Source organism: Danio aesculapii, chromosome 21 (assembly GCF_903798145.1).
Source record: "Danio aesculapii chromosome 21, fDanAes4.1, whole genome shotgun sequence".
Taxonomy (NCBI): Eukaryota; Metazoa; Chordata; class Actinopteri; order Cypriniformes; family Danionidae; genus Danio; species Danio aesculapii.
In genome coordinates this window covers 9,249,503-9,269,760 of record NC_079455.1, presented here as the reverse complement: position 1 = coordinate 9,269,760, position 20,258 = coordinate 9,249,503, and the positions used below count along the sequence as shown (strand labels likewise).

At 36.3% G+C, this 20,258-nt stretch overlaps 1 protein-coding gene across 1 annotated transcript; it reads right to left on the bottom strand.

The window, feature by feature from the left end:
* Nucleotides 1–531: 531 nt before the first annotated feature.
* Nucleotides 532–19,658, bottom strand: znf346 (zinc finger protein 346). Its single transcript, XM_056446576.1, has 7 exons — nucleotides 19,555–19,658; nucleotides 19,084–19,187; nucleotides 14,039–14,131; nucleotides 13,791–13,938; nucleotides 9,085–9,288; nucleotides 6,309–6,408; nucleotides 532–2,273 (listed from the first exon to the last, which is right to left on the bottom strand). The coding sequence occupies exons 1-7, from the start codon at nucleotides 19,652–19,654 to the stop codon at nucleotides 2,138–2,140; spliced, it is 885 nt and encodes a 294-aa protein (XP_056302551.1). The 5' UTR covers nucleotides 19,655–19,658; the 3' UTR covers nucleotides 532–2,137.
* Between the last annotated feature and the right edge of the window lie 600 nt (nucleotides 19,659–20,258).

Genomic DNA, 20,258 nt, shown 5'->3' with positions numbered 1-20,258 from the left:
AACACACAGCTCTGGAGAGTAAGTTTTAATTTGTGGTTAAACTATCCCTTTAAGTAATCCACAATTTGGCTAGTCCCAACAGAGGTCATTTTCATGTCTTAAAGATCAGGAAAGGTTTTTTTAAATTAGGGTTCTTGGAATTTGAAAGAAAAAAAAAGATATATTAATTTCTTTAAATAAATCTTTAGCTTAACATTTAATAAATACCATTGACTTCCATAGTATTTGTTGTTCATACTATGGTTACAAGGTTTACAACCCTTTTCAAAATATTTTTGGTGATTTTAAACAATTTTTGTTTTAGGATACCTCTGTAAAGCAGGATTAAAGAAACACTCCACTTTATGGAAATAGACTTATTTTTCAGCTCTCCAAAAGTTGTTTTACCATTTTTTGGAATCCATTCAGCCGATCTTCAGTCTGGTGAAGCGCTTTTGGAATCAGTCCTTGAAGTAATAGCTTACTCCATCAAAAAAACATGAACATCAAAATTTGTGAGAGCAGTTTTACATTCATTAAAACACACACCAATTTGATTTCCTCAAAACATTTTACTGGATGAAAAGTAACGTACATCTCTTTAGGCTCACACAGTCGCTTGAAAATTAAACTGACCAATAAAAGCAAAAAAAAAAAACAACAGATGCTACCATGTTTAAAAGCCTTAAACCAGCACATAATTGCAGATGTGCTGCTCAGAAGCCTTTAACATTGGGGAATAAAAAAACAAAACAAAAAAAAAACATTAGTTGAACATCTCAGGCTCCCAAGCTTAGCAACACTGCCTGGATTCATTACAGTAGTTCTTCAGTCGATCTTCTTGGGTTTACTGACAGACTACTGAATGAGTCTGCATTAACCTTCACCTCAAACACACATCTAACATGGCGGATTTGGGAGTAGAAAACTTGTTTGAAAACACACAAGAAAAAGAAAATCTCTCACAATCAGTTCTTCAGTGACAAAAGTAGCACTTCAAACTTCCACAATGACTTCAGCTATAATCCCCCTTAATAAAATGAAATATTTAAGAATTCATATGAAGGTACTAAACACTAATCGAACTATTGCTGCTTTTACGTCTTAGCATTAGCTTCTTACACCTGTAATGCAAGCCAGAGATTAGACATATCATCAGAAACTTGTCACATATTCATTTAAAAGTTGATTTTTGAGACACATTAACCCCTAAAAGAGTCATTTTAAAACTAATCAATATTTTAACAAAAAAAAAACAAAAAAAAAACAGCTGTACACCAGAATACACCGTGAGAATCTATGTCATGACAATTATGAATTTGCACCTACATAGGAACTAAATAAATAATCACCCTTATGAAGTGGAACTAACACACTATGATGGGATGACTTTAAATCACTAGGACAAATTCAGTTTGAATGTGAGAACTGAAGCACCACTTATAAATGCTTAAATCCTAAATCTCTAAGCATATTAAATTACAGTATACGTCCTATTTAAAGATGTATGTTTACATGAAGACGGAGAGAAGCCTTGAGAAGTCCAGGACAAACAGAGCAAATCACTAAAATTGGTTAAAAACTTTCTCCTTTTTTTTTTTTCCTTAAAAGATGACAGAAATAAAATAAAAAGCTCTCTTAAGCTTTAAAAAAAAAAAAACAAAGACATTTTTTCCAATTGTTGCACACTATCAACTTCAACAGCTTTGTACTGCACAGACATTCAATAAACACAACACACACTTGAGCATTTTAACATAAAAAAGCAACAAATAAGAATATCGAATCGCATTTAGACAAAAAAAACGTCTCCTGAAACCACCTTCGGAGCCTGCGCTTGCTTGTGGAGATTATGAAAATGAATTCTTGTAAACTGATAATTGTAACACTAATAAACACAATCCTAACACTGGGGAAAATGCAGCACTCTAAGTTTTGCAGAGGAAAAATGGAGTAAAAAAAAAAAAAAAAAAAAAGCTGTGGAAGATTATTGTGGTCCCTCAGCGGTAAGAGCGTGAGAGTGACAGAAGGAAGAGATGCTATGTGGAGAAAGAGCTGGTATTAGGAGATGCACAGTGCAGACACACATTGACCTGTGCCTAAACAGAGGAAGCTTGTCACGAATGAGCAAAGGGCTGAGGATGCTGGAGGCGTCTTCTCACTCGTAGGCCTCGTTGAAGCTGTCCCACTCGCCGGTATCCTCCATGCAATCGTCGTTGGCGGGATACTGGTAATCAGGCTGGTAGTTGTCAGGTGGAGGGGCGAACTCATTCGGATCTTTCTTGGGCTTGGCACTGTCAAAATGCAGATTGATTTTAGATTTTATGCATAAAGCATCCTCAGTACACACTATAGAAAATATGACAAAAATTCAAAACAACAAATATTTTTATGCTGCTTTAACTTTAATTTAATCAGGTATCAACAATATTTTTATAGTTATACAAAGTTTAATAGTTTTAGTCAGTCTAACTGATGCAAGTTGAGATAACTAGAAAAGTTTATTTGATTCAACTAAAACAACTATAAGGCAGAAAGTTGGGTGCTAGAATGCAGAATAAAGTGGCCCATAAATGCCACAATTTACTTATTTAAACAATTTTAACATACAAACAAAAATATAAAAAAATAAGTAAAATGAAATAAAATAAATAAAGAACAGAAGAAACAGGTCACCAGAAATGTCACATCTAGTGTTTACCCCGACACAGGGCTTCTGGTAGTACCCAGAATAGCAAAGTCCACTAAAGGAGGTCAAGCATTTTCATAAATGGCTCCTGAACTCTGGAATAGCCTCTGGATTAATTATGATGTGCAACCAGGAAAAAATATCAAGGTGCAGTTATGCGACTGACCTGGGGTGCATTTCTGAATACCATCATTAGCCAACTAAGGGCGCAAGTTGCGTTGTTACAAACATAGTTCGTTGATTTAGTGTTTCCCAAATCCATTGTTGCGACTAACATTCGCAAACTGTGTCGCAAACTTGTGCGCTTGCAACTACACCTCTGGAGATGTAGTTAGAAACATAGTTCCTGGCTGTGTTCTATTCCCAGTTATCCCCCTATGCCCTATTCATTTAGAACATTCTAACATTTAACTTGAAATAATTTAAAAACATTAAAGTCATCTCTCTTAGGTGTAATTTGCTTTCAAAGTACTTTTAAAGTTCAGTTTTAGCGATCTTCATGTTTACAATTGAGCTCCCTTCGCAGTGCACTTTGACAACATTGGCCTATTATTTAAAAGCGGAATTTACGTTACGTCTCCAAAGCTTGTGAAAACAAAAAACAAAGCATACAATGATGCTTTTATTTTATAGTAGCTCATTTATTAGGTATCTGTACTGTATATGACATGGGCCTGTTGGTTAGAACATTTCTGCAGTGATTTGCGTGTGTCAAATTGTAAAAGTAGACTTTTCAAAAAAAAAATAATAAATGCATAAACAATATCCTGAATAAATAAATATAGAATATAGAATAATACATGCTTATTTAAAGCTATGTTTCTTAACTTTTTATATTAGGAATTCCCTCCATACTTTTGTATATTATGCATAGTAAAACTATTTTGTGTTAAGACAAAAAAAAAAAGTACATGCTCCTAAATTTTTGCACAAGTGCTCCTAATAAAAAAATGTTTCCGCAGAGTCCTGATATGGCTCCTAAACTCTGAAAAAGCCTCTAAAATAATTACTAATTAAAGTTATTAGTAACAAATACATTTATAGTAACTAATTACTATTACTAATTAATAACTTGTAACTTTTCTGACTTTGATTGTAATGCAATAATGTCCACCTATTGAAAAGCTGCTTTGAAACAATCATCGTGAACAGTGTTATACAAATAAACCTGAATTGAATAAATCTTTGTGTGTCAAACTCAGGCCCGCAGGCCAATTTTGGCCCGCACTACAATTATATTTGGCCCACGAGATGATTTCAAATATGTATTACATCTGGCCCGCCGGCCCGTTATACAGCGCACGTACCGCTAATGGTGCCTACACATTGAACGCGTCAAGCGCTGGGTGGCGTCAGCGCAGCCATTCATTGTGTATGTGCGACGTCAGTGACAAGGGTGGCGCAAGGGTGGCGTTTGACTCCCGATTTAAAATATTTTTAATTCGAGCGTCAAAACGTTGTGATGACATCTACGGGCGGCCCATATGAGAGCAGCCGGTGCCGGGAGTTCCCGATGTGGAGCTGCTGCTAAGCGATAGAAGGGGCACTGCCGTCCGCGACACTACGTATTAAACTTTATTAAAATTGACACCACGGAGAAAACTCTGCTCTATCGCTTAGCAGCGGGCTTACTGCTCCGCATCGGGAACTCCGTCCGACCTAAAAATCAGCTTCTCTCCTATTGGCCGCGCCCAGATGTCGTCACGGCGTTGGCGCCAGACTCCGGAGCCCGGAAACACTCACCTCTTGTGTTGACGCTCATTAGCAAAGCTGCTACAAAGCACACGCTCAAATCCAACCTCCCGAAAAATGGCCAAACGAAAAATAGAAAACAGAAGCTTTCAAGATAGATGGGAGACAGACTACATGTTCACCATGGTAAAGGACAAACCCATCTGTCTTGTATGTGGTGCCAACGTTGCCACCAATCTACAAGAACAGCTGACGAGAAAGGGATTAGATTTTGTTGCATACTCACTTGCTGTGGACGAGAGCAGCGACACTTCTGATACAGCCCAGCTGTCAATTTTTATTCGTGGAGTGGACAAAAATCTTTGTGTTACAGAGGAACTTTTAGGACTAAAATCCATGCATGGCACAACGACAGGAAAAGACATCTTTGAGGAGGTATCCAAATGTATCGATGAAATAAAGCTGCCTTGGGATAAGCTTGTGGGACTGACCACTGACGGAGCACCGGCGATGTGTGGTCAAAAGAGTGGATTGGTCGGCAGGATGCGAGACAAGATGCGGGAAAAGCAGGCAGGTGAGCTTACAGTTTACCACTGCATCATACACCAAGAGGCTTTGTGTGGAAAAGCCTTGAAAATGGATCACATTATGAACACTGTAACGCAAGTTGTCAACTTCATAAAAGCAAAAGGTTTGAATCACCATCAGTTCAAGTCTTTCCTTGAGGAGTTGGGTGCAGATCATAGCAACATGCCCTATCACACAGAGGTGAGGTGGCTGAGCCGAGGAAAAGTGGCGAACAGGTGTTTTGAGCTGCGTGAGGAAATTTGTCTTTTCTTGGAAAGCAAAGGCAAAGACACAACAGAGTTCAGGGATGAAAAGTTTCAATGTGAGCTTGCATTTCTATGTGACAGCATGAATCATCTCGACACGCTCATTCTGAAGCTTCAGGGGCGCGCGCACGTCATCACAGTCATGTACAATGCCATGAGGGCTTTTAGAACCAAGTTGCGCTTGTGGGAGAGTCAGATGCAGCAGGGAAACCTGGCTCATTTTTTGTGCTGCCAAGTCATGAAAGAGCAGACCGCTACCGCCGTGATGCCTTTTGCACAGTTCGCTGAAAAACTCATTCTACTTGGCACTGAGTTTGCCCGACGATTTGCCGACTTTGAAGCCCAAAAATGTAGATTTGAACTTTTTAGCAACCCCTTTACGTTTGATGTGAATAACGCACCAAGCAATCTCCAAATGGAGCTTATTGAGCTGCAGTGCCATGGCACGCTCAAGTCAAAATATGACTCTGTCGGTGCTGCGCAATTTCCACCTTACCTCCCTGACACGCTGCCCGAACTCCGTGCCCAAGCTGCGCAAATGCTTTCTATGTTCGGGAGCACATATCTGTGCGAGCAACTGTTTTCGTTGATGAAGATGAACAAAACACCACATAGGAGTCGTCTCACCGATGAACACCTTCATTCAGTTCTGAGGATTTCCTCTGCGCAGAGCCTGACTCCAGAAATTGATGCACTTCCATGTAAAAAGCGATGCCAAGTATCTGGCTTGGACCCATGTGCATCATCAGAGTAAATGAACAGTGAAAAAAAACTAAAATGGATAAATATTTTATTTACTGATGGCATGGTCTGTTCAAAGCTGAAAGAGATATTTTTTTAGGTGTTGGCCTTGATGGTCTGTGATGAAAAGATTTAGGTTACAATTAAAGTGAATAAAGTTAAAGATATAAGCCTGATATTTTTTTCAGTTTTTATTTTATTATTTTCTTAAACCTGTTCTGGTTTCAGTATTTAAGCAAAAATTGTAATATATTAAGATGGTTAATACAGTAGTTTGCTGTATCTTAAAGATAATAAAAACATAAATTATTAATAAAAATGTGTCTGGCCCTCGACAATGTTTGACACCCCTGGGCTACAGCATGATTACTCACTGGTTCTTGTGTTTGGAGCCACTGATATGGGCTTGGTACTGCTCCACTGAGTTCAGCTCAATATTGCACACAGTACATGGGTAGCCCTTCACTGTGGAGGCTGAAAGAGAAAGAAAACACATTTCATAACATTTACTAGTGTTAAAAATATAATAAATAAACTACATTCACACGCACATCAGTATACTTAAAACAACTACACTTTGGCAACATTACAACTAGTACTGAATCATTTGAATGTCACTACCAGACTGCCCAATTGATTTTTTTTTTTATATACTCTGTACTAATCGCTACACCCACTCTCTCCTCTTCTGTTGCTGAGTTACCACCACATGACTGCATATCTTTAAAAGGCCCCTATTATGCAATTTTTAAACAATCCATACGTCCAAAGTCAAAAACAGCTCAACTTTTTACACCCATTTTAATAGTGTCCAATTTCACTTTAAAGATCTGGCCTCACTAAAGTTTTGTTTATTATTATTGTGAGCCTACTCTGCTCTGATTGGTCAGATTACTCACTTTGTTGTAGGACTGCACGAATAATCAAAAAAAAAAAAAAAAAAAAAAAAAAAAAGGGATCTCTATTCAACCCCCCAGACGATCTTAATTCAGCATTTCTACGATTCAGCCAATTATGTTTTGGTCAGGAGAGAAACATAAAGGCAGTCGCAAAAGTCTTCACATTATTTTATGTACAGTGCATCCGGAAAGTATTCACAGCGCTTCACTTTTTTTCAATTTTTTTTCATATTACAGCCTTATTCCAAAATGGATTAAATTCATTTATTTCCTCAAAATTCTACACACAATACCCCAAACCTGAAAAATCACATGTACATAAGTATTCACAGTCTTTGCCGTGAAGCTCTAAATTGAGCTCAGGTACATTCTGTTTCCACTGATCATTCTTAAGATGTTTCAGCAGCTTAATTGGAGTTCACCTGTGGTAAATTCAGTTGATTGGACATGATTTGAAAAGGCATACACCTGTCTATATAAGGTCCCAGGGATGACAGTGCATGTCAAAGCACAAACCAAGCATGAAGACAAAGGAATTGTCTGTAGACCTCCGAAACAAGATTGTCTTGAGGCAGAAGGCTGGGGAAGGTTACAGAAAAATTTCTGCTGCTCTGAAAGTTCCAATGAGCACAGAATGCACAGACATAAAAAAAATAAAATTCTCTGGTCTGATTAGACTAAAATTGAACTCTTTGGAGCCAGGTGTTACGTTTGAAGACAACCAGGCACCGCTCATCACCAGGCTAATACCATCCCTACAGTGAAGCATGGTGGTGGCATCATCATGCTGCAAGGATGTTTTTCAGCAACCGGAACTGGAAGACTAGTCAGGATAAAGGGAAAGATGAATGCAGCAATGTACAGAGACATCTTGAATAAAAACCTGCTTCAGAGTGCTCTTGACCTCAGACTGGGGCGACGGTTAATCTTCCAGCAGGAAAATCATCCAAACCACACTGCCAAAATATCATTGTAGTGGCTTCACAACAACTTGAATGTCCTTGAGTGGCCCAGTCAGAGCCCGGACCTAAATCCTATTGAACATCTCTGGAGAGATCTGAAAATGGCTGTACATCGTCGCTTCCTATCCAACTTGATGGAGCTTGAGAGGTACTGCAAAGAGGAATGGGCAAAAATTTCCAAAAGACAGGTGTGCCAAGCTTATGGCATCATATTCAAAAAGACTTGAGGCTGTAATTGCTGCCAAAGGTGCATCAACAAAGTATTGAGCAAAGGCTGAGAATACTTATGTACATGTGATTTTACTGTTTTTTTATTTTTAATAAATTTGATTTTTAATAAACAATTTCAACAATTCTTTTTTTCTCATTGTCATTATGGGGTATTATGTGTAGGATTTTGGGGAAATAAATTAATTTAATCCATTTTGGAATAAGGCTGAAACATAAAAAATATAGAAAAAGTGAAGCGCGATGAATACTTTTCAGATGGACTTTAACATTTGATTACCACATTTATCATTAAACAGCTTATTAGTTCATGATTTAGATAATTTATGTTTCTATGTTTTATTATTTCTATTTCGCTATCATTATTGCTTTATTATTAGAATGATTATTATTACTTAATTATATTCTTACTGTTATATTCTTATGATTGTCTTTATAGGGGTATTTTTTTCATGAGTAATAAGAGAACATCAACATTTCAAGCTTTTCAAGTTGCTAAATGATGTTGTAAAGCAGTGATTTTCCATTGGTCTTACTGGGTCATTAGGACGAGTAATTAATGACAGAAGTTTAATTTTTGGATGAACTTTCCCTTAAATAAGGTCTAAAAAGCAGGTCTTTCTGCCAATAGTTCCACTGGTGTGAAACTACCTTAAACCATTAGTGGTGTAGATAAAATTATCTGTCATGTTTGCAAAGCTATGTATAGACCATTTTGAGGGATATAAAAAAAATAATGGTCCCAACGTATTTCCTGTTCTACATTTTTAATTTCTGTAACTTCCGAGAATTCAAAAAGAGACACATATTGATGAATAATGTAATATCTGTTTTAACTTTAAGTTATGATTGAATTGCCTCTTGTTATAGTCAAGAAATGGTTTTATAACAAGCATTAAATGTTCATGGGCCAATGACATCACCACATTGAAATGGTCAGATCTTATATTGGTGGACCATCAATGTTTCCAGATATCACTAGAACACCTGGATGTGTTATTGAAGCGATTCAATTTAAATCAAGCTTTGAGAAAAACGTAAAAAATTTTGTGTGAGCTGACCTGGCGCAGTGGAGGGCCCAAAGGTCTCAATCAGCTTCTGTTTATTCATATGTTTTTTATGCTTCTTGCCACTGTAGTGTTGCTGAGCCATGAGGGGATTGTTGAAGGAGGCCTGGCAGATGGAGCAGAAACGGTTGGGGTCCTGGTCTGCTGGCCCCTGCATACCGTCATCCTTTTTCGCCTGCGCTTTGGGCTGAGGTAATCCTGGGGAATAAGCCAAAGCACAGCAGGTCAGATTTTCAGATGAAACTGTCATTTCTATCCATGTTCGAATGTCTATGCTATACTAATACATATTAGTACATGAAACAAAGTCAAATTAAATATGATGCTGCATTACATAAAATAAATACAAATATTTTGCATTTTTTTTGGTGTAAAAATGTCTGGTTTGAACACTGAAATCTAATCAAGAATCAAATTTCATTTTGAAAAAACACTCACTTTACGACTCTCCTAAAAATAACAGGTACGTTCAACTTTATGCAGTGCTGCGCAGATCGATCGGAATCAGTCTTAAACTGGTGCATGCCAGTTAGAAATTGTGTCTGGATTGACGCTGCACAGATGCCACGTGACTTTCACATGTGCCATTAACGGGCACCTATGGTGAAAAATCTACTTTTCAAGTTGTTTGGACAGACACATGTGTATGTATGGTGTATAGACCGTCATATTGGGGTGAAAAACACACCCAGTCCTTTTTTTTCAATTTAGCAACATAAAAATGGTGGACCAATTGGAGCGGTTTTCAAATCGACCGCAACTTTACGTAGGAGTGCGGTCCCCCAGCCCACCAATATTGATTGACAGCTGCGAGCATTAACATGTCCGGTAGTCACGTGTATAATCATACCAGCAAGACCAGACGTGCGCAAAGCAACCGGGAATAAAAGGTTTGTTCAGTTTGCTAGGTTCATCAATCATCATCAAATGTGATCAAGAGTGAGTTTCATATGTTTAAAATGTTTTAAAACAGTGCACGTGCGTCATGAATTACAGCAATTTAGCTTAGCTTTACTTCATCAGCACAGCCGCGTGTCAGAACAATTATAAAGCAAGACGCTTCAATCCCGGTTTGTGGACGTTAAATCAGGTTTATTTTGTTCATTAACATAACAGATATCCATACAGCAGTGGAGATTAACCTGTATCCTGTCACATATGTGTGCAAACAGAGTAAGAAGCTAAACGGGCGCTCTGTCTGTCTGTCTGTCTGTCTGTCTGTCTGTCTGTCTGTCTGCTGCGGTGTGTGTGCACAAATACTCATTGGTAAAGTTCTTACTGTAGTATTTCTCACAAACGCTACGTGAGATCAGCTTCCTTTATGTCTGTCTGTTGTCTGACGCAGCCAAGGGAGGAGATTAAGGCACGCAGAAAGGCACGTAAAAACGGTGGGCGGGGAGGACTAGCCTTAAAGGAGCAGTACACCAAAACCGCCACCCAGTACAAAAATTTATAAATAGGACTTTAATAAAAGGTATAATAAAAAATCTGATGAGTGTTGAGCTGAAACTTTACAGACACATTCTGGAGACGTAAAACACTTATATTAAATCTGAAAAAAGGGCTAACCTAGGTGCCCTTTAAAGTCCCACGACTGCATCTGAAGAGCGACTGCACAAGCTCAGATGACGACACCGATATTACACGATTGGCTGGATTTACTGCATGACAACAACTATTGAACAACTTCCATCTCACAAAGTACAAAACAATTACCTTTTTATACCATCTCTAACTTATACACATCATGCTTATTAAAAGACTACAAATATTTTACTGCAGTAATCATCTTTTCGTTAAATAATTTGTTCATAATAACTAGATTGTTTGCATAGGTTTATATTACCTTTTTTATACAGACCATTTAATGTATTCAGCTCCATAAATGATTTAAATCAGAGGTGGGCAAACTGCGGCACGCTGAACACTTTCATCCGGCCCACGAGGGAGTTTTTAAAATGCTACTTCTGAGTAACGGTTTGGTTTCAGAATTATAAATGAATAATGCAATACAAGTGAACGCCATTTGATGGCAGTATTGCAAACGGTACAGTTAGTGCAACCAGCAGAATTAGAACGTACTCTCAGATATTAAAATGCACTCGACCATTAATGACTGAAAATGAGGGAAAGCGGTAGGTCTAATATGCCAAGAAAGTATTGCCATTTTTAAAGACTACAACCTAAGGGACCGATCACACTGAACGCGCATTTACGTTCCAAAAACGCTAGGTGCACCGCGCTGCCTTTTTGTTGACAAGAAAAAGAGGAGCTCTGTGCACTTTTTTTGTGTCGTTAGGCAATGACTAAATCAGCTGGGTATTTTGTGAGAGTGTTGCTGTTGTTATTAATATAACTTTATTTTCAGGCTCATTGTTCACATTAACACACTCATAATAACATGACTTGGAATAACAAAGACTAAGATTCTTCCGTTTTATCTCAGTTTTATAATTGTTGAAATGAGCATATTAATACAAGCTCAAATAAGATTGTTGTGAATTTTACTCAAATGACATAATTGCTGGTTAATTGTGTCATAGAACATATTTTCCATGCATACAGCCACTTTAAAAAGTTTTTTAATTAAAGATTTGTGGTTTTATCAAGTTTTATGATGATTGACCTGTATATTCTAAAAGCAGTGCACATTAGATTATTGTAAATTTGACTGAGTAGTAAACTTTATTATTTTTAATGTGTTAAGATTTTTTCTTTCAGACAATATCTTTTCTATAATCCACTGTAAAAATTATTACATAATTATTATTATTATATTTTAAGGGATTGTTTTATGATGATTGATAAGTAAATATAAATAGCAGTGCAAATTCATTTGACTCAATAACTATTTAAAAAATCTGTTTTGTGTTAATGTGACATGTTTCTGTCAGATATTACATGTAAATAAAAGATATTTTTTGAAGGATTTGACATGTGGCCCTTCACTTGGTTTGCAAAACTTGATGTGGCCCTCAGGTCAAAAACGTTTTCCCACCACAGAGTTAAATTATATATTTTAGTAAATAACCTAAATAATAACTCAAATAAATCTTACAGACTTGTAATAAAATAATTATCATCATTGATCCTGACACCCATATAAAGCTCTTAACAAATTAAGTAAAAGAAAATATATGAAATATAAAAATGTATGATTATAAACTATTTTGTTTCCTGTGTAGCTGTTTATGCACAAGTTTTAAAAGTGACATTGATGTACCTGCTCTTTCAGGGAAGCTTTTACTTAAAGTGTAGCTCACATATTTTAGGAACGTCCTTTTGTTCAATCTTTTTGGATTAAAGCGCTTTTTTTAAAATGCTTTCATCATCCAAAATAATCTTAATCATTTTAATCAAATTGGGTTTTACATTATATATATAGGAAAGATTTATATTTATAAATGTAAATAAATGTAAACCTTTTTTTAGCATATTCAAACAAGAACTGGAACAGTATTTACATACCATTCACAGGGTTCATATACATTTTTACTACTAAAATTCCATGGTTCCAAAGACAGAAAAGAAGTTAAGACAACTAACCTATATACAAGTTTACAGATATTTGTTAAACTAATTTCCATGACTTTTCCAAAACTTTGTGGATTTTTCCGTTTTTCCAAAACTTTTCCAGGCCTGGAAAATGCCATGTCAAATTTCCATGACTTTTCCAGGATTTCTATGGAGCTGCATTCAACATCTAGTAGCCTAAAGACTGATGTTTTTACTAGAATTTGTGCTTATTGTTTTGTGTTTAATAGGCCTATTCGTAGATATTCATTTCCTTTATGTGCCCTCTTGTTTTTCCCTTATTTCTCATGCACTTTGCAACTACACCTTGTAGAGGCTGTATTCTGTTTTATTTGTACTGTAAATCTTTTGTTGTTATTGCAATAAATAAATAAGCAAATGATCACGCCATGTGATCGGTCATCATGACTGCAGCAACTTTGTGTCCAGCTTGACAACTCAGTTTTTAACTCCACCCCTGCTCGGCAAATCTCACTGATTGCTGGCTGCAAGCGTGCTTCATGCCGAACGCACCTAATCAGTCGAGTTTTACTATTTTTGAATCCATTCAGCTGGTCTCTGGGTCCGGCAGGAGCATTTTTTGCATAGCTTAGAATAAATCTTTGAATTGGATTAGACCATTAGCATCTTTTTCAATAAAAAAAAAAAAGTTAAGCTCTCGTATTTGTACTAAGATGGAAACTAAAAAGCTGATAGTTTGTAGGCTGATCTACACTCTCATGCTAGCATAATAATCAAGAAACTTTGTTGTCATACCATGACTGCAGCGAATAATTATCAAAACTCTTTTTTTCTTTTTGAGAGAGATGCTAATGGTCTAATCCGATTCAATGATTTATGCTAAGCTAAATGTGCTCCCACCCAGAGCAGACCCAAAGATTGGCTGAATAGATGAAAAAAATGGTAAAACTCAGTGGTTTAACTGTAGGTGACTTGTAAAATGAACCTATTTCCAAAAAACGTGGAGTGTTCCTTTAAGTCAAAGCCATTTAATTTGTCAGATATTGTATTATAAAACACAAACAATATTCCTCATTTTTATTAAAAACTATAATGCATTCTATGCATTGTGAAATTGAGCAAAAACAACCGAGTCCATCAACATATTTAGGTGACTACACACTACATTTAGGTGGATAAATATGAAGCTAACCAAGTCGTCTTACCAGGAGTCTGAGAGCTGATGCTCTGCATGCGAAGATTCTTGGAGTGAACTTTGCCCTGGTAGTGGGACTGTGCCACCACCGGGGAAGAGAAGGTCATTTTGCACACACTGCATGCTTTGTATTTGTCCTTTTCATCAACATTACTCTGCTGCAAAACATTACGTTTCTCATTAATGCAGAACACAGACGTATCCACAATCTAATATTCAAGAAGTCTCAAATCACATCAATCCATTCATGTGACTTACATCATCTCCTGAAGGCTTGAACCGCTTCGCGATTGGCTCATCACTGCCATGAACGCTCATGTATCGGCGTACTTTGCTTGCATGTTTTTTGCTCTGCAAGAAAAGGCAGAAAATTAACATTAAGTTACTATAGTTTAAAGGGACAAAATACTCACCCTTTACTTGTTTCAAACTTTTATGAATTGCTTTCTACACAAAACAGGATATTCTGAAGAAAGCTGAAAACCTGTAACTATTGACTTCCACAGAAAGAGGAAAAACAAATACAATGGAAGTCAGAGATTACAGGTGACCAGCTTTCTTCAAAATACCTTTTTATTGTATGCGTTTAACAGATGAAAGACGCTCATAAAAGGTTTAACACAAGTAAATGGTGAGTAAATGAAGACAATTGTCCTTTAACAAGTCAGTTACTATTATGGAAAAGTTCGTAGAATAGTCTCTTTCAGCCATTTGAGAAAACAATCCCATACTCTATATTACAGGGGTTTTCAAACTGTGGGGGCGCGAGACATTGAGGCGAGCATTTGAGAAAATTATGATGACAATTTGTATGCGTTCACTAGAGTGAATTATTATTATTCACAATAATTATTGTTAGCACCACAGCTAACTTTCAGGCACCTGTCGAGTTTATGCGTTTCAGTAAAACGTATACAAATAAAATAGACCGGGTGCTTTTTAAAAATAATGACAGTGAATGAATGAAAGTCAAACCGGTGAGTGTCTGACAAAAAAAAAAAAAAAAAGTGCCCTTCTGAAACAAATCAGCAGGATGCCCTTCTGGATCTTTCACTAACTTCGAAGACAATACTGACTTCCACTTAGATGACCATCTGCAATTAGTTATTTGCCTTAATAGACAATAATATAATTAGGGTGCTTACGTGAAGTGCTTTAATGTAAGAGTTTCCTGTCATTTTGACTGACTTTAACTGCAGCTCGGCAGTTACACATTCACTCATGAATATTTCATTCATGCCCCCGTGACAAACTGGGGTTTTAGACGCAAATAAGGAGTAAGGACTGGTGAGAGTGTTATGGAATTTAGTGAAGCACATCAAATGTAAAGAAAAAACTTCCGCATTTCGCAATGTGCATGTGTGTCTGCAGTCCTTTACTGACAGTGTGTGGATCTAGTCGGAAAATATGCCGAAAAGCCTTACATGAAGGTAATTGTTTGATTATGGTGTTAACTTCAATAATGCCCCTAATTTATGCATACTCCACGTCTTAATTCCATTTCTGTTTAGTTCAGTTATGACTTTAGTCGGATTAAGGTAATCAAAAATCACTGTTTACATGGTGACTCTTAATAAAAGTATTGTCTTAATTGTATTATAATCTATTAAAGTATTGGTGTCCATGTAAACGTACTCAATGTTCGTAAAATTCGCCAAACTTGGGAGGGCGCGTGTCCTAAAAGTTTGAAAACCCCTGCTGTATTAGCTCAACCAAGACAAAAGATTTAAGATTTTAAAAGACATTTTAGGACCAAGTTAAAGTAAATGCAAGAAATAAAGTGAAATGTAGAAAATTAATGTAGGGACATAATGACTACACACACAAAAATTTGCACTAGCATCAAAATCCACTATTTTGTGCAACCAGAGGCATATGAATGGCTCAGTAGTCAAGATGTGAAGTAACCAACGCATGGATGAGTAAAAAAAAAAATAATAATAATAATAAAGTGAAAAAAAAAAAAAAAAAAAAAAAACTTACAAAAAAACTTTTAAAAAAAAAATTAAGTCAGAATTCTGAGTTATAAAGTCAGAATTGCAAGTTATTAAGTCAGAATTGCGAGTTTTAAAGGAGTTTCCTGTTATGGCGAATGGCCATAAATGAAGTGTTAAAGACTCTTTCTTTAGGTTCTCTGCTTGTGATGTGGTATGGATTCCCAGCCCAGTTTACCAATAAAGGTCAGGAATACACAGTATTTGGTTGACACTTTTACTGAACTGAAATATAAATTAATACAACCCTTTTAGATTTAGCCCTTTATAATGTCTATGTACGATATGTCTGCAGCTCCCAAGTACACCATACGAGGGCACTCTTGCAATATGAAACAAATAACAGCTGCGACAAAATGTAAATCATATAATTGTTACACATATAATAGATAAATAATATAGAAATCCTAATTTTAGACTTTGAGGAATCACACAACCTATAGCTAGTTTCGGGTGCTCTGTTTATTGCTTTATAATTGCTATTTAGACCATTGGTGATAATTAAAAAAAGAACAAATCCATACAAATAAATAGACAGCCTAGTTCAACTATATATTTCCTTTTTGAAAGCGTGATAAACATTAAATGTCAGATATAGGCTTTATGTTGTGATTATGAGCTAATGTGCATGCGTTTTTAAAACTCCATTTATGGCCAGTCGGCATAACAGGAAACTCATTTGTAACTCAGAATTCTGACTTTATAACTCAAAATTCTGACCTTTTTTTTTTTTTAAGTTTTTTTTTTTTTAATTCAGTGGCGGGAACGGGCTGACTTTATAACTCGCAATACTGACTTTATAACTCAGAATTCTGACTTCGGAACAGGCTATGAGACTCACGATTTTATTTTTAGCTTGTCTGAAAGGCTTCATAAGACTATCCTTGCAGATTTCTTTTTAATATTTGAGCAAAGAGAAATGCACAAAAAATTATTAGTTGTACTCTCCCATTCACTCCACTCGAAGTTTTCCCAACTATGACGATTTCCACTGCTGAGAAAACCGGAAATGTGAAAATGGTTCATTCCTTTTCTGGACTTTGATTGTCTCAGAATTGTTGCTGTCTGACGCCTGGTTTATACTCTACATGTCCGCTAGATCGCTTGAGTGCAGGCGGCGAATGTGGCGTCATCCCTGTGTTTGCAGAGGTTCGCTTTGGGTGAGTGAGAAATGATTTCGGCTGGCAGAGCGCATGATTTTTTTTTGAGACTCGAGCGAACAGTTTGCGCGGTGCCACGTTTGATTTGAGTTGAATATAAAACACTTTGAAGAGATTTTGTCTGAAACATAGGGATAACCAGATGATCAATAATTCTTGGATAGAAATTGCAACAGTAGTGGGAAAGTAGGAAAGTTTTTGTAAAAAAAATTTAGAAAACCCTGAGGGATAAGTTTGTTAAAACCAAAAGGAGGCCATGGCAAAAGTGAAGACCCAGGTACACAATTACAGAAATATGTTTTTTTTATATTTTCATATAACAATTTTGAATTTAAAACAATTTGATTATTACAAAACTAAAATGAAGTAACAAATTATTTATTGATAACTGAAAATGAATATTTGAACCTGTCGGTTTACTATATACACTGATGCCCTATTTCTAGGTTTTATTGGTGATAATGGTCAGAAATATTGGGCCATTATTGCCTTTTAGCATATAAATGGAGAACAGAAACTAGTGAATTGTGGAGTGATTGTGGAGTGGGCTAAAAAAAAAAAAAACATCAGATATTATTTAATACGAGTCAGGCTTTAAATCAGGCTTTAAGGAGGGCGAGATAGCTCTAGGATTTCATTTAAAAATCTCTGAATACGTGTTCTGAAAATGAACAAAACGCAGACAGCAGAAAGAAAATGATCGGCATAGGACCTTGAGGCGGGAATTAAACTCAGGTCGCCATCAGCACTTGAGTGCATGTGTCAACGCTCTAACCACTACGCCATAAGCGCCCACATGAGAGCGAGTAATTAACCATTTTTCCCTACGCACAAGGCAAGTCATTTGCTTAAAACATGTCCAAACCATCTCCAAATAAAGGGTTTTAAATTTGGTCACCATTAGGTCAGTTACCCATATGCACCGCCATACTGATAATGTACAAATGTACTTTCAGTTTAAGATTATCGTCTGCCTATTTATACAATCTAATTGATGAAAAAAAAACATGTGGAAACTGCTAAATTAGACGGAAAAGTTGGAATATTTTGACTAACAGCATTAAATAGGTGGTAAAAGATATATGTGAAAAGTGATAAACATATTAGTCTAATATTTTTCACCAACTTGACTGGAAATAAACATGAACGTTGTCAAGACCCTTGCGCTGAAAATCCAGGTTCAGTTTATCTACAAGCACATTTTATTCATTACACAGGCTTCTTTAATTCTTCTGCTTGATTTGTTACTTTTGTCAGTCTATAGTGCTTTACTTTTTAAATTTGGCTGATTAGTCCAGCCCAAAAACATGAGAATAACTGATCCTTTTCACCAGCAAAACCCCCCATAATATGAGAATTTCCAGTCGGTTGAGAGGCATTTTTTACATTCTGTCTCTCCAATATGGCCGACTGATGAGGTGTCATGAAAACACTATAAGGGCTTTCTGCACAAACCAAATGTGCTTTTTGCTAACATAGTTTAAGCCGTTGCTGCACGTTTTAAAAATTTAAAACACATTTACATAGTTTTGATAAATCCACATTTTTTCATGAAAACATTTATAATTTCCCATGCAGGTTCCCATGAAGTCAATAATTCATTTGAATCAGATAGTCTGACATGTTTATTGCTCCTATATTTTAAATGTTTCTTAAAATATATTGTGTTCAAAGGGGAAAACAGTTTTTTTTTTGACCCAGACATTTAAATATATTAGTAGAAATAAGAATATATTTAAGAGCAGTAATTACAATACTGTGAATCCATGATATTTTTTATTCAGCTTTCTTTAAAACATTTCCTTTTGTGTTCAGCAGATTAAAAAAAAACTCAAAAGGGGTCAAAACAATGACAGAATTTTCGATTTTGGGTGAACCATCCCTTTAATAAAAGGCCCTGTAGGGCTGTGTGTTTGATAGTACAACCTAGAACAATGTGACCTACTGTATAATGGAGATCAGAACTAATTCAGTAGGGCATCAGTGTATTGAGTGCATACATACTGCAGTCATAATATGATAAATATGCTAGTTTAGCATCGTAAAAAGCCTGAAACACCCAAAAATCAGTATTTAGAGCTCAAACAGCCTCTGGGTAAAGAACAAAAGGATGTTGTGTGATGATAAACTTAAAAGGGCAAAATCTTACCTGGTAATGTGCAAGTTTCTGGGATTCTGAGATTAAGACGGCGCTACACACTTTACATTGAGAATCAGAGAACAAGTTGCTGTTCTCCTTTATCATTCGGTTCACTGAAAAACAGGTCAACATTGCACGGTTACTACAAAGAGGCTTTTCATGATCAAATCCAAGAAACACGAACACAACGTTTTGGCGGCAAAGTACGCTACGCTCAAATTAAACCTGAAACACTTTCCATGCATTTATTCGCTAATGTGAGAGCGTGTCTTACATCGACCTTGGATACACTGTTCGTCAGACACTAAAGCAGCAGTGCTGGAGCACCGGGAGACTGAGCTAGGCTAACGTAGCCATGCTTTACGCCGCTTTACTCGCTCACGCGCTGTACATTGTGGCTATAAGCGTCTTTTTTTGATTGTAAACAATGTGTCGAACGTAAAAGCTGTTTATTTTGAATGAGTGTTAGCGATTTCTTACCTTCGGCCGCCCCTGAAGGTAAATATGGAAAATCTCCATTCGGTTCTTGCTGCGCCATGATGTTTGCTGGAGGCGGATCGCGCATGCCCAGACAATACATGCGCTGAACAAGTCTCTCTATGCTGTAAAAACCAATTTGCTGTATTCATCCACTTTACATCTCTTTTAATGTAATATTCACTCACACACACACACACACACACATATATAATTCGAATTTATTTAAAGTACTCTGTTTTATTTTGTTAAATAAATCGTATTTTGTGACTTATTAGTGCTGGCTGTTCATTTAGTACTTACTAACCGGTGCTTTATACAAAAGGAATTATTAAGATTTGTTTTTATAATCTATATTCAACACATATGTGTGCCTGTTTTACCTAAAATATGTTATCTGGTCGTGGGCTTGACTAGAATGACAGTTTGTCTGGTTTGTAGATGATGATTTAATCGTTTTATGAAGTCGACTCTATCAGTGAATTAGTGGAGCTGGAGTCGAATCTATCCGTGAGTCAGTTGGTCTGAACCCATCGGGTAAAATTAAAAATAAAATATATAATTAATAGCATCATGTCCCTAATAAACCTCGCCTAAATGTACCAATAGAGTTTCGAGAATCATATTTCTAAAAGAAAAGTGTGTTTTTTGTTGTTGTTAAGCAAAAATATATTGACGATTTTAAAACAGATTAATTCAATAAAACT

Bases quoted from the DNA above. Each gene is read 5' to 3' on its own strand.
- znf346 (XM_056446576.1), bottom strand. From the start codon at position 19,654: ATGTATTGTCTGGGCATGCGCGATCCGCCTCCAGCAAACATCATGGCG. The intron at 14,132-19,083 runs GTAAGATTTTGC...CTTTTCTTGCAG, and splicing joins AGAAACTTGCACATTACCAG to AGCAAAAAACATGCAAGCAA. The intron at 6,409-9,084 runs GTCAGCTCACAC...TTTCTCTTTCAG, and splicing joins TGGGCCCTCCACTGCGCCAG to CCTCCACAGTGAAGGGCTAC.